At 36.2% G+C, this 14907-nt stretch overlaps 1 protein-coding gene across 2 annotated transcripts in view; it reads left to right on the top strand.

Moving 5' to 3' along the window:
• Positions 1–14907, top strand: part of BACH1 (BTB domain and CNC homolog 1) — a 30012-nt gene that overhangs the window by 8643 nt on the left and 6462 nt on the right. For both annotated transcript variants that reach the window (XM_051781136.1, XM_051781137.1), the window contains 3 exons: positions 5480–5777; positions 9405–10796; positions 12530–12736. In XM_051781136.1, the coding sequence (XP_051637096.1) occupies positions 5538–5777; positions 9405–10796; positions 12530–12736 (1839 nt within the window). In that variant the 5' untranslated portion in view covers positions 5480–5537. The remainder of the gene's footprint in view (positions 1–5479; positions 5778–9404; positions 10797–12529; positions 12737–14907) is intronic.

Below are 14907 nucleotides of genomic sequence, written 5' to 3'. Positions count from 1 at the left end.
GCTTTCTAAACTTCTCCTCAGAGAGGAGTCTAAGTGTGGCTGAATCTAATCAGCCACAGATTTGTGTCAAATGTTTAAATTTAAGGAATTACAGAGGTGTGATTGAACCACTTTTGTCCTACAGGTTTTAATGATTGGCAAAATGAGAATATTTATATAAAATGAATCATTTATTATTACAAATGATCAGACAAAAGATCTTAATCAGAATTTTTTACTATACGATATAAATGCTAAAACTACCAGTAGTGTGATATAAGATAGTGCACTATATTAAAGCAATAATATTAAAGCTAGCAAAAAGAAATAACTGTTAAGTAGAGATTTTATGTAACCTACCCATACCAGTGCTTGAGGGGAGATCTCTTTTGCTCAGCCTTGAAGAGTACCTTTGGAGGGCATCCCCACTCAAGGGAGGAATCTCCACACATACACCCCAAGAAGGGTGTAAAGTAAGAAGAACCTGACTGTAGGAAAGGGGACTGGACTTGTGTAGTATAAAGTGATTGATTGCTAGGCACAAGTTTACAGGCCAGCTACCAGCTTATCTGTGACATCCAACTACAAAAAGCAGGATGTGTGTTTGGAGTTTGGAGAACCAGGCTGGTTTTAGCATAATTCAACACCAAAAAAAAACAGCACCATGGTGCCACTGGTAACTCACCACAGATAGCCTGCACTGTTTGCATTCTCTGGTTGGATTCTAGGTCTTATTGGGGTAAGACACAATATTTAAAGATCAGGCAGTTCTTTTTGCAGGTAAACTGGTTTCTCTGCATGCCTTGGTCAGCTTTGGTGACAGCTTGGTGCTTTACAGCTTCCTTCAACAATCGCAGAACACTTTTTGACCACAGGATGTTGGGTGCAGTGGTACTGCTGGGCATGAAAATTTATCTACCTTGTGCCAGATTTGTATGTGTGTGGATGAGAAATACACCACACTGCTGTGAGTACTGTCCTGCTACTGTATTCCTGCTCTTACACTCTGCCTGCACTAGCCATATTCCTCAAGTGTTACCTCTTTTGTTACTATTTTTCTTCTGTAATGTAGCAACTACAGGTTTTTTTAGCTTTACTTCATTATCATCTCTGGAATATATAGTTCTTTTTTTTTTTTTCTTTAAAGGCATGAGAAAAATGAGCCTTGGATGAGATCTGTATTTGACAATGAGTCTTGATAGGCTTCTTGCTCTGGTCTCTATACTGTGTACTTAAGCAAATCTGTATTCTTTTTTTAAATGTGTTTGCAGTACTGATTTTCATTAAGTATTTTATATGTTCTTTGAAAATAACTATGTATATATCTAGTCAATTGGATGTGGAGATGTTTACATTTATGGAAGATGCAGTAATTTTACGGGACTGTTGGGCATAGTTTCCACAACTGTATGCTAGTACAGAGAAAAAAAAATTGAGTTACTTCTCTTCAGTAAAGCAGAATAAAGTTTTATAGCCAGTGCTTAGAAGGTGTCATGAATGAATGTCCTTAGGCAAAATGTTATTTATCTCAAAATCACTGATGAAGAATGGAAACTTCATATTAGCATGCTTGGTTGTGTTGATTGAATTGCATGTGTTTATGTGGTTTTTATACTAGTGTGTGTTTATGTTCACTTTATTTTTTTTCATTTCTGTGCCTCTTCTCAAGAGTATGAGGTTATTAGGTGTGCAGAGTTCCAGGTGAGAGGAATTTGAGGAACGCTCTTGTACTCGCAGTACTAGTTTTCTTCCATTAACTGAGGATTATTTGTAGTTACTGAGCTTTCATGTTGTTTCTTCTCTAATCCTTTCAACCTCTACTGTAAGGACTGTTTTAAGTTTTGGAAGATCTTTTTGGGCTTCCCATATTTTTGATGGTAGTGGATGTAACAAATATCTTAATGAATATTCTTGCATGTTTGGGGGGTTTTTTAGAATCTTTTGCATTCCATCATGTGGTTGTTGGCACTCACTTAGTGAAAAGTGATTTAGATGTATAGTTATCTGCTGAATTTTGGAATACTTTTACAAGTTACTTGTGCCTACTCTTAGTTTTCTTTACTTAAATGTTATTTTTAAAATAAAAATAGTATGACAGAAGAGGAGTTTTAGGATGGTTTACAAGGAAATAATTAGTCTTATTTGTAGTGTCAGTTTTCCTTAGTAATTTGTTGCTGCTTACATATGAATTATCTGAGAGTGGAAAAAATCTGATAAATAATATTTATAGAAAATTAAATTATGTAAAATGGACAAAAAAAGCCCAGAAGGGCCTGTCCTTATAGGACAGTTGCAGCATGAGCTTTTAAGTTTTATAAAACTTCTTTAAAAAGCATTATTGAATTGTTTTCTCTGCTTCATACCTTTCCCCATCTTTTGTCCATCCATCCATAGATAAAACTAATTTTAAGAATTCTCAGTGTTCTAGAAGAACAGTTAGGGTAGAAGAGAAATTAAACAGTTTACAGAAGAGATGTACTTTTTGATGTAACAGTAAGTATTCTTGTTGTGGATATGTCTATAAAAATATCTAGTTATAGGCAAGTTATTTTGTACTCACTGCAGTGGAAAATCTAGTTGGCTGTCATGACAGGTACTATCATAAATGTAGTAATGTTACTTCTCTTAAGTGTTACAGCTTTTTACAATGGTTACATTTTCCCTTTCCTGTTTGATGCTTTTTGTTCTCACCAGCACTTTCAGTTTTCTGGTTCTTTTCCTTTTGATTTCTTTTTACCTTGTATGACAGTAATTAGATTTTACAAAGAAGACTGAGAAATTTCATGTTTGATTGTAGTGCAGAGGTGGGGAGTTTTTGGGTCTTTTTTTAAAGGTTCATTTAAAATTTGAAATGCTTATTAAATGCTGCATTATATATTATGAATGCCTCAAAAAACTTTTCGTTCTGTTTAAATATAGCAGGAACGTAACTTGGCTGATGAAATCTTCACATTAGGAAGTACAACATTCTCTCAGAGTAACGTGTTAAATTGAGTTATGCTCAAACTAAATATTTAATTTACTTTTCAAGTAACAGAAGGTGGTGTTTGACTGCTGAAAGCTGCTTTTTAGGGGTTTTTTTTGGGCAGCTGCAACATTGGAAGCTCTCTATCAGTGTTTCAAGTACTCCACAAGCTGTTTTGAAAACATGGTGCGTGCCTTGTGAAGATAAGTGAGAAGGAGGGCTGAGTGTTCTCTGCATACATTGCTAAAAGGAACTAGTATTCCTTTTAGCCTTCCATGCTGTGGAAGTGTAATGAACTGAATTGAATATTGGAACTGATTACAAGGGAAAAACCAAAAGCAGCATATATGATACATGTGTTATCTGTCTGAGAGTTCTTTCTTAAAAGACATTTAAAGACTTGTCTGTAGCTGTAATCTCCCTCAAGTTTTGCCGAGGTGTTCACCCAAAATGTGTTCTCATCTATAGTATTTCCCTGTGTTCCCCACCACCCTGGATTTAGTCTTCAGCTTTTTCATTTTGTCCTGTTCCTTTTTGCTGTGTTTTTTTTTTACCTTCTTGTAACAAATACAGAGCTTGTTAAACTGTGTGTGCTGTAATATCTGAGGAATATGATAAGTTATGGCTATGGAGCAAACAAATGAGAAATATATAATTTATATTGCACTGCTTACTTCTCATAAGCTCTTGTAAGAATAGAATGTCATGAATAGCAGTTTCATGGGGAATTAATCACATTTAAATTGATTGGAAATTAAGTATTTCCTAAGTTAATGAATCTTGTTATAAAGTATATGAAAACACTTAAACTGTTTCCTACCAAAAACAAGCCCTTTGTGGTTAACAGTGTATGGTATATAGGACTTTCCCCTGCCACTTCTCAGTGGGGAAAGCTCACAGTTGTGTAACTTTTGGGGTTTTTTCCTCAACTTTCATTTTCACAATACATTTGTACATTTTGTTGGCGAAGTTGAGCGTGCAGTGTTCCATAAGGAAATGGGAAGGGCAGGTAATTCTGATGCTATACACTTTACCAGGATCCAAACTGGTGCAGTGTTACTATTTCCATTGGAAATGGATCTTTTTCTTCCCTCTTTCTGTTCAAAAGTTCACTAAAAATGTCTATGTGTCATGAAAATAGGTTGAGTGGTGAGTAACCAGGAGCATAGTTGGCAGTCTGAGTGTTTTGGGTTTTTTTCCACAGTGTATTTAAATGTGCCCATGTCCTCCGCCCTCCCCATGTTGTGAAAGTTTCCCACATTTGGAACTTGAGGATTTACATTGGTTACAGTTTTATTGTTGTTGGGAGCTGGCAGATGGTTACAACCTCTGTTGAGCAATAGGATGATGGGGTAGTCCCGTGTCAGCTGAATTGAGTCTCCACAGCTGTGCTCAGTTACAGAAACTCTGGGGTGACTAGTGAAGTGTAATCTAAATGTTTGGTTTGTTGAGGTAAAACTTTTCATTAGTAATATATTTTCCTTTCTGGATGGTTCCAGATCTGACTGTGGTTTCTTGATCAAGCTCTAGATGTGAGGGCACTTCTTAGTAATCTTTTTTTTCCTTCCTTTTAATGGGAAGGGCTCAATCGAAAGAGGGATACATTGTAAAAATCAGACTTGGAAATGCTGTCAGATTTTACACTCTCTAGCAGAGCTGCCGTCTCTCTAGCTCTTCTTTTTTTTGCAAATACTAGGAAGTTCAGGAATAAACTAATATATAACTGTCTTGAAGTTATTTCAAAGTTATAAATATTGTATAACTTTTACTGTTGTTTATTATCCAATGAATACTGTTATTTGAGAACTTTGGTCTGTCACAAAAGTGGTGAGATTCCATTGTCATGTGATTTGAATCATAGTGATTCATTAGGAAAGCTAACTTGTAACAAACATGACAAGTAATAAAGAGCAGAAGAGGGGAAAAGAAGGCTGTAATAGGGAATTAAGGTAGGTGGAAAATTTAAATTTAAAACAAAAACACCAATCTACTGGAGAGAAAATTAGTGTTTTACCAATGCCTGGTTCATTTACCAGGCAAAATACTTTTGAAAGAAGACAGAACACAAATATTTTAGTCTGTACTATGTGAATCAGTAAACAGAAGTAGCTCACCTAGTATTTCAGTAAATTTTGATTTAATGCATCTGTTTTATTTCTCTTTACATTTTCATATTGTTGAAGTTAGAATATACTGATTACATAAACATGAAAGCTTAGATAATTGCTAGGTGTTATGGTAAATTTATGACTCTGAATCACATGCCTGGGAAAGAACTGTTCTTTTATTGCTGAAGTCCCTTTTTTGGTGTGTGAGACTACAAAACCAATGTGAAGATGTACATATTAAAGTTTGGGTACTTCAGATGGTCACAAGCATGTATTTATGTATTAACATGTATGAAGTACTGAGTAGTAATCTGAAGAAGAATTAGACCAGGCATTGCATGTTTAACAGCTTGCTTGTATTTCAGTATCGATAGGTTCCTGTTGGATGTGACTTTCACGTGTACAGTTTGGCTTTTTGTTCCCCCAGATTTGAAGCACAGAAGCATGCTTTCCCCTGAGCCTTACACTACCATTTGTGATACAGAATGTCTCTAAGAGAGAACAACAGTGTGGTTTTTGCATATGAATCTTCAGTACACAGTACCAATGTACTCCTCAGTCTTGATGATCAAAGAAAGCAAGATATTCTTTGTGATGTTACAATTTTAGTGGAAGATCAGCGATTTCGGGCTCACAAAGCTGTGCTTGCAGCTTGCAGCAGTTACTTCCTTTCAAGAATTGTGGGCCAGGTGGATGCTGATCTTATCATCACTTTACCAGAAGAGGTAAGTGTCACTCCCTTCTGCGTTTTACCTGCCAGTGCTTCTGATCTGTTTTTTCTCTTTTACAGTAGGTTGGTGCTTAACTGACAGGTTAAGGTAAAGGGTTTAAGGACTGAAGGGAAGGAATTTCCAAGTTGCAAAGCTACTGTTAGTTGAGGTAAAGGCTAGACAGATGAGTGTTTGTCCCAGACCACAGATAACTGAATGCTGTCACAGGAAATGTATAGGGAAGATCTTTTCAATTAAGTATATACTACTTTTTAAATTATGCACCTCTTTCAAAGGATGTAAGTTTGTCAAAAAGCTTTGCAAATGGTCAAGAGATATTGCAGAACTAGTTCTTCTATATAAAAAGAATATTTTTTAAGTAATAAATTAAAGCTTAAGATGGTAATACCTTTGAATCGGTTTCATTAAGATTTGGGTTTGTATGTTTGAGTAATACAACCGTGCATATATTCCTGGCTGCTTACTGTTGTTAACAGTTTTCTTTGGCTCAGTTTCCCATCCTTTTTACACATTGATCATTAGCAGCCTGATTTATTTTTTTTTTCCCCTACTGTGTCTTATTAGTGTTAGGACTAAGAAAATGTATTGCAATTACTTGTTATGCCCCTAAAATACATATTCTTAGATTTAATTTAAAGGCATTCAATGGGAATGAGCCATGACCTGACATCCATTGGAATGAACATTTATTGTTATGTATCTGGAGCATCCAAGACATTTAATGATTGTAGTTGCTATTAAGCTGAGTTGTAAGAGGCATGAGACAAGTAACTGGATTTTAATATGAAATGCTGTGCTTGTAGATGAGAAGTGAAGAACCTCCCAAGTGCTCCAACTGTGCTGAATGGGAGTGCTAATCAGAAAAGTTGGTTGTTAAATAATAAATGGATTTCTGGGAGGTGGTTTATGGTAATTAGCTTGGGCAGTGGGCAATAACATGCAAATTGTTTTCAGCTCAACTGAGATCATTAAAGTTGGAGGAAAGGTATTCATCAGTGAATATTTATAGTGACATTATAGACTTCATGTGCAGGAGTGAGTTGAGTGTTAATGCAGAAATGATGTATTCACAAAGGCTGTACTTCAGTAGCTGCTTCATAGGCTTTGTAACATACTGAGAAAAGCACAAGATTCTGTGCCAGATTCTGTCTGTTTTCACAGAAAACTAGAAGAGATCAAGTGTTCTCTTTAAAGAGTTTCTGTGGTCTTTTGCTATTCTCTCTTCACCAATGAATTAGTTATAAAATTGTTACAGCATAATACCACTGTGTCAGCTTTTACTCACACAGCCTTCTTGCTGTGTTTGTGTTCGTTTCTTATGGTTTTTTTTCTAGTAGCTTAATATGTTGATAGCCTGAATGTCTCCCAGGTTAAAAGAAAGGTAATGATGCAAGCTGATGTGAAAGGGAAGTAGGATCCTGTGGGATGCAAAGCCTTGATTTGGCATGAAAGAGGGAAATTAGTGGCATGAAAAATTTCTGATGTTGAAGAGGGAATTTTGCTTTGGGATGATGTAAAAATTGCATATTGGAAGAACAAGAAATGTACATTAAATTCGGGGAAAGAATAAGAAATGTACATCAAAATTGGAGAGAGGAAAAATAATCTCTGGTGCAAAGCAACAGTGTGCCAATGAAACCATGAAATAAACCTGAGTCAGGACCAGAGTTTGTACAGAAAATGTAGAAACATAATTCTGATATTTACTGTAGTATAGACTTAAGAGGACTCCTAATGTATTTAGCATTACTGATGTAAGAACTGAATCTGCTGAAACAACTAGCAAAAATTTTAACAGTGAATCTGACCTCTTAATGACTCGAACTGATCACTTGGTAAAAGCATTTTAAGACTCAGCAACTTGAACTTCTCTTCTGGGAACTGCTAAATATTTTGAAACAGGTCAGTTTGTGAAGCTGCGTATTTGAGACAAACACTGATCACATGGTTTGACATGTGATTTTTTTTTTAACCTTTTTAATCATCAGAAATATTTGAAGTTTAAAAGGACACCTGCCAACAATCTCAGATACAAAAATATTTTTTGAATTCAAGTACTTGAAATATACTATACTGAAAAGACAAACTGCTGTAGGTTCTGTGTTGGTTTTTTCTGTCTGTGTTTTTACTCTGTGTTAGACTTTTATCCCAAATACAAATTAAATAAATGGCTACTGCAAGAGTTGCTTTTCTAGATCAGTCAGACAAAGTCTTTCTAGGATTCTCTTGTTTGAGCATAGCTAGCTAGAAATGTGTAAAAGAGAGTGAAAAGAGTAAAGTATTTGTTCCCTCTTGATCTTTCCAGTTTTTAGTAGTATTTCTACCTAAATAGAAAGAATGTAGAGTTTTAAAATACCTTCAGTTTCACTTATGAATGCTATTTGTGCATAAACCCACTTTAATGATTTATTAACTATACTGAGCTTATGGATAAACTGTCTTTTATGCTCTACTTCCCCACATTATTGAGGATGAATTCGTGTGGTGGTGTCTCCAGACTACTCTCCAGAGCATATTTCAAATGCTATTTTAAGAATTCTTTAGATGGCTCAAAAAAGTTTTGATGAACTGTCTCTGTGCACATTTATTCAACTTCCTTTCATGGGCTTTGTTCTTTAAAAAAACCACAGCAAACAACCACTTAAACCAAAGAAACAAACCCTAGACTGCTTCCTAAATCAAATTGCTTATAAAGTTAATTATTTTGCTAGCAGAAGAATTCAATGTAGTTTATGCATTGATATAGCACTTTATTTAGCATAAATGTTGTTCATTTCAATAAAGGAGAGGAGCAGAATGTGGGCTTTAGTTTGAGTATTAATAGTAGACATCCTACTTTATCCTTCATTTTCAGAGAAAGGCTAAAAGAAGTGTCATGTAATTTGTAATATGGTGATCTGTTTGCAGCTTCCTACTTGATTCTTTAGGGGTTTTTTTATGTGTAGAAGATCTTGTTCAATTTGTAATGACACAGTTTTTTGTTTATCTCTGGTTTCCCTGCTAGGCAACTGTTGTGAAGATAGAAATGTTCAATCAAAATTACCTATTCCAAGGGGGCTTTAAACTGAGAATTTGTTTTGGTGTACAGTTTTCAGGTGCAATTCTTTTAATGTGTGGGAGGAAGAAAGGAGTTGATGGCTATACTAGTAAATAATCATATGTGGTCAAACTCCATTTTTTTCAAACTTTCTTATGTGAGTGATGCATGAGTGATTAATGGTAATTGCTCTTCAAAAGGTACAATTAAATACCAGCGGCATAACCTTATTCTACAGTAATTCATATTGCAACTTGGCTTTGAAAGACATCTTTGTGAAGTTGGAATCCAGTTACTGGTTTTCAGTGTACAGCAATATTTTTTTACTTCTTAGTACTGCTTTGCCAGGACATTTTATTGAGAGATTGATCACAGTGAAGAAGATAACTGTCACAAAATGTGCAGGATAAAATAGTATCAGAAGAATTGCTTCAGAATTCAGTTGGACCAGGTTTTATCTGTAGAACAAATCTGCTGCTTTAGTCTTGCAGTCTGTCCTGCTGGCAACAGGTAATTTGGGGTTTGTGTATTTCTCTACTTAAACCCTTATTGACCATACTAATATTTTCCTTCTTTTTTAATAGGTAACACTTAAAGGATTTAATCCTTTGCTTCAGTTTGCATATACAGCTAAACTTATTTTAAATAAAGACAATGTGTCTGAAGTCTGCAAATGTGCGGAGTTCTTGGGTGTCCGCAACATTGAAGAGTCTTGCTTTCAGTTTCTCAAATTCAAATTTTTGGACTTTAAGTTGGATCAGCAGGAATGTCCTAGGAAGAAGTGTTGTCCACAGCGTTGTCAGAAAGCAAACTCTAAAACCGGCAGTGCGGATGATGGAGACCAGGAAATAAAGGATGAAGCAGAAGCACTTCTGGAAAAGGAATATAGTCAAACTCCTGACACAAAGCTCTGTAAAGATGAAGAAAATGCTACATCATTGCCTGCTCTCCAAGATAATGCCAATCAAAACTGTGATCCTGTACATTTAGAAAGGGGTAGGGTTTCCAGCTTATCTTCCCAGTGCCCAAAGTATAGGAAATTCCAGAAGGCTTTTGGAAATGACAAAGTTCATACTTCAGAGTCCAATCCCAGTATTAAAGACATTCAGGTGCCACCATTTGCCACTTTTCCTGATAAGGAAATATCTGATAATGATGGCATACAAAAAGCTCAAGAATGTGTACCTATACAGCTGGTCTCAAACTGTGAAGAGACTTGGGTAAAAATGGAAGAAGGGGAAGAATGCATTCAGAAAAAGGAGGAGTCAAAGAGAGATTCTGTGACTCAGAATATGTCATGTCCTGTGGAGAAAATGGATCTTGCTGCTTTTCCCCAAAACTCTGCTGCATCTCACGTACTCAATTCTGTGTCTATTTTACATACTTGTGAGCAATATGGTAACTTGAAGTTCAGTAGTATGCAAAACAGCACAGTCTTAGCTGACAAAACCGTATCAGGTACTGGAGCTGGGAATGACAAAATTGAAAGTCAAGGTGACACATCCTCAAAGGTCGATTTGTACACTAGGGAAGCCACTAACATCACATCAGCTGGTGATCGAAGCAGTGTGGAGAGAGAGGTAGCAGAGCATCTGGCAAAAGGGTTCTGGAGTGATGTTTACAGCACAGAAGCCTGTCAAATACATTTACCACCTGCAGTTCCCAAGGAGTGCTTGGAGCCAGTATATTCGGGGAAAAAATCGGAATGTCCGTGGCTGGGTATCAGGATCAGTGAAAGCCCTGAACCTTGCTCTCAACGAACTTTTACAACACTGAATTCTGTCAACTGCCCCTTTATAAGCAACCTTAGCACTGAAGGATGTTCCAATAGCTCTGAAATAAGCAGTGGAGATTATGTTCAGGGACAACAACAAGAACAGTGTCCCTATAATTATGTGATAAGTTTGGGAGAGGATTCAGAGACTGATACCGAGGGAGACAGTGAATCCTGTTCAGCAAGAGAACAAGAATGTGAGGTAAGAACATCCTGATGTGTCCTTTGCTTCCCTGTCTTTTAAGTCCCCCTGTTCAAAAATATTTTGAGTCTTTTGTGGGTTTTGGTTTTTTTTTTTTTTCCCTGTGGCTGCTTGTTTTAAAAGTCTGGGAGTTAAAACTTTAACTTTCAAAGGTTTATATGAAAGGTCACTGCTAATTCAGGGAGACTTACCAAGTATTTTTGGTAGGATATTGAAGTGTTAGATGCTTATGTATTAGATCTTTTAAGATGCTTTTCTCAAACAACTGTATCATAAAAGGTTGTGAATCTTAGAAGAAAAAAAAACTAAAAAAGAACCTCTGTGCCTTGATCTATCTGCTGCAGTTAGCTTAAGAAAACTAAACTTCTTGGAACCTTTGTTTATAGAAACTTAACAGTTTTCTTGGTTGTATTTTGAGCTGTAGGGAGAAGGTAGGAGAGAAGTGATACTTCAGATTTACTATGAAATGAAAATTAAGTTTTCAAGCTGGCTTCAATAGCTGTATGTTTAAGATTGTTTAACATCATCGTCTCTGAAACTGAGGTTGTATTTGTTTCTCCAACTGCAGTAATTATTTGGCTCTTCCTTTCTTTGTTATTGCTTTGTTAGTGGTTTAGGCAGATGCCATATAAGTAGTCTAATCCCAAAAGATTTTGCGATATACCTCGAACAATTTCTGTCTCAGTTCTCAGAACTGTAGAATTGCAGCGTAACTCTGTGTATGGTGGATCATTTAATGATATGAAAATTGAGTTGTTCTTAAAGCACTAGTTGTTTTTTCTTTTCGAGATGGAGGGCCTTACTGAGACTGACTGTAAGTGGAAGCTGCCATCAATATAAAAAGCTGGCCTGCCAAACAAAAGGCCAGAATTGATTAAATACATTTCTCATCTTTATGTGACAGAGAAGGAGATGGCATTCCTGAAGACAGTGCTCTTTTTTCTTTTTTTGGTGGTTTGTCACCAGTGGTAGCCAAACAGTTCTCTGCTTTTTAAACTAAATTCAAATCTTTGACCACAGCAAGGTGACACATTCTGCTACTTACTATACTCAGAATTGTAAGGATTAAAATAAATGTCTTTAGTTGGATGCTCATAAAACATGGTGATTATTTTGTAAAGGAAAATGTTTTTCAGTATTAATCCACACTTTCTGATCTCAAATGCTTTTGTAGTTCAGGTATACAACAGTAACAAGAGCCTGGTTCTCTCTCTTCTCTAGCATTAAGAATTACAAGACATATTGTGACTTCTGTATTTTAAGGAAATGCCTGTTTCAGATAAAGTTTTCCTGCAGAAAAAAAAAAGTGTAGGTATAAAAATGTATGCAGGATGCAGTCTTAGTAGCAGCTTTGGGGAAACTTTAGACTATATCAGTGAGTCTTGACACCTGTTTTATGCTTGACTTAACTGTAACTTCTCTTCTTAGAGTGTATCACCCAGTTATTTGCTGCACAGAGGAATACATTTCCTCTTGCTCTAAACATGCTTTTGAGGGTCTGGTGTAAATGTGCAAAGTACTCTATTTCAGCTGCACTTGAACTCATGTAGTTGAAACCCCTGGGGTTTATCTGCATCATCCAATGGCTACATCAGTTTGCTCTTGTCTCTGAGGTGTAGGAAGAAAGTTGAGTTTTGTGGTGAAGAATGCTTAAAATGAAAACTTGACTTGCTTGTTGGTGTTTATGTATATCGGTTTCACCTTTTGATTTACAACTCTATCTTACATTCTAGGTAAAACTTCCATTTAATGCACAAAGGATTATCTCACTTTCCAGAAATGACTTCCAGTCATTTCTGAAAATGCATAAATTAACTCCTGAACAATTGGACTGTATTCATGATATCCGAAGACGAAGTAAAAATAGAATTGCAGCCCAGCGATGTCGCAAGAGGAAACTTGACTGCATACAAAATCTAGAATCTGAAATTGAAAAACTGGTATGTACAAATATTCATTGCTTTTGTCATGAGTCTTTCTCAAAACATCTTGACTGGGTATCTGGCAGTAGTTGGAGAGTGAAGTGGCTTATTACTTTTTCCACTCAAGCTTAGAAAACTTTATCAGTCTCAGATAACTTCTTAATAGCAGTTCATTATTTTTCCGTGCTTTCCTCTGAAGGACACACGCCTTTCCTTCTGTGGACTTGTTTCCATTCAGATAAAAGTGCATCACAGCATAATGTTTGGTGAATGATGTTTCCAAAGCCATTGAGTTTAATTGTACAGAATGATTCCCAAACCATTATCCCAGACTGTTTTCTGCCTCCTCCCCTTTCTTGCTTTGCAATTTTTGTTCTTCAGCTCATGGTGTTGCTCATGATCAAGTTTAGTTACGCAATTGTTAGTTGTGTAAGTACAGTTCTTGGAACATATTAACATGGGCTGGTGAACTGTTTCCTGAGCCTTGAATCTTAAAAATGAGACGCTTGCAGAAAGGCGGAAGATACAAAAGAACTTGGGAAGTTGCTTGCCTTTTTAGCAGTTGCATCAAAATTGTAGCTGAGCAATTAATGCATCCAGATTTCTCTACCGCCATCTGTTAATACAATTTCTCCTTCTTAAAAAGGCAATAAAAAGATAAATACGTCATTTAAGAGAAATATAGATAATCTGAGGTTAGGATTATCCACAAAATAGCAATGGCAAGAAAATAGAGTGGCTTTTCAGAAAAAAGTCTTCGTTTCTGACCCTCTCGTTTCAGTTTCATGGTTGATCATACCATGTGCACTAAACAGTTCAGTTGTTTAGGATTACTGTACTCTTAATTCTTGTCCTTGGAACATTTGAGACTTAGTGTATGTGAATTTGATATTTGCATCAGCTAAGACACAGTCATGTTGCATCTTTCTTGACTTCAGAGTGAAAAGGAAAATCAAATTAGAGCCAAGTGCCATGGGATGGAAACTATTTTCCTGATGTAATCCATCATCTTTCACTACATATATTGCTGTTTCTGCAGTGAAGGAGATAGATTTTTGAAGGAAGGCCTGCAGTGCCTCAAATTTAGCCCTGATGAGTTGACAGAGCAGGTCATTTGTTGTGCTGAATGGAGATGATGCTCTGAGAGAGGGAAGGAAATCAGGTGGTTGTGTTAATAACATTTGTCTGATTGAAGAGAGAAGTTGCATTTCTGACATTTCAAAACTTCCTGCCTGGCTTTGTCATCATATTGTTATTTCTGTTATGTAACTCTGTCAATATTTTGTAACACTTGAGCAGGGCATTAAAGGTTGATCTGCAAGATTAGACATATAGTTGTTTAAGTGGCTAATAATTATAGGTAATATTCTTTGTTCTGGATCTGGACTGGAACAGACTGAATGTCAGCTGTTTGATGAATAACACTGTGCAAGGTCTAGATAATGAGTGTTGAGTCTTGAGAATTGTGAGGTGAGGCCTCAGTTAGAGGAATCACGTGCTAAGCACAAATGTGTTCCAGTTGCATATTTTTTTCCAACTGTGCAGATAAGTTTCCTCAGAAATTCCTGAGAAGATCTTTTTTGGAGCTGTTGAGCATGTCTGATGGCAACAGGTGTTGCACCATCAAACTTATGTAAGGTTTACACGAATACAGAAACATTAAGGTCTGTCTAGGCATAATTTCCAGGTGGAGGGAAGTAGAGAGACGTCTGTGAAGAGCAATGTGTGGTACATACAGGTTGCTTCATGCTTGATGGCTCCTGCTTTGTTCCTGTTTCTCAGTCAAATCTCTCAGACTTTTTAGTCTTTAATCTCATAGTATCTTCTGTAATGTGGCTTTGAGAGGGGATGGTATGGTGTATTATTATAGTTTACATATAGTTTTATATATATAATTTTATAGAGTGTATATATAGTAGTACAGTTGATATATAGTTGATAGCATTACAGTTTGAAAACTTTTGACAAGTAGATAATACTCTGTCCTATAGCTTGTTAGGAAATACTGTTTGGTGAAATTCCTCATCCTGGCTTCTAGTATGTACAGAATGTTGTCTTATAATAATTTCTATTTGGTGTTGCTTATAGTTTTTTTTTCTCTCAGATTAGGAGATAGTATTTGTGGTATGTTTGTTGGGAAAGTCCTATATCTGGAACAGAATAACTCCCCGAGTGAGTAGAATCTGGAG

The sequence above is a fragment of the Manacus candei genome, unplaced genomic scaffold (genome assembly GCF_025592945.1).
Source record: "Manacus candei isolate 608988 ecotype Guabito, Panama unplaced genomic scaffold, ASM2559294v1 h1tg000014l, whole genome shotgun sequence".
NCBI classification, from domain to species: domain Eukaryota; kingdom Metazoa; phylum Chordata; class Aves; order Passeriformes; family Pipridae; genus Manacus; species Manacus candei.
This window is presented reverse-complemented; position numbering and strand designations above follow the sequence as displayed.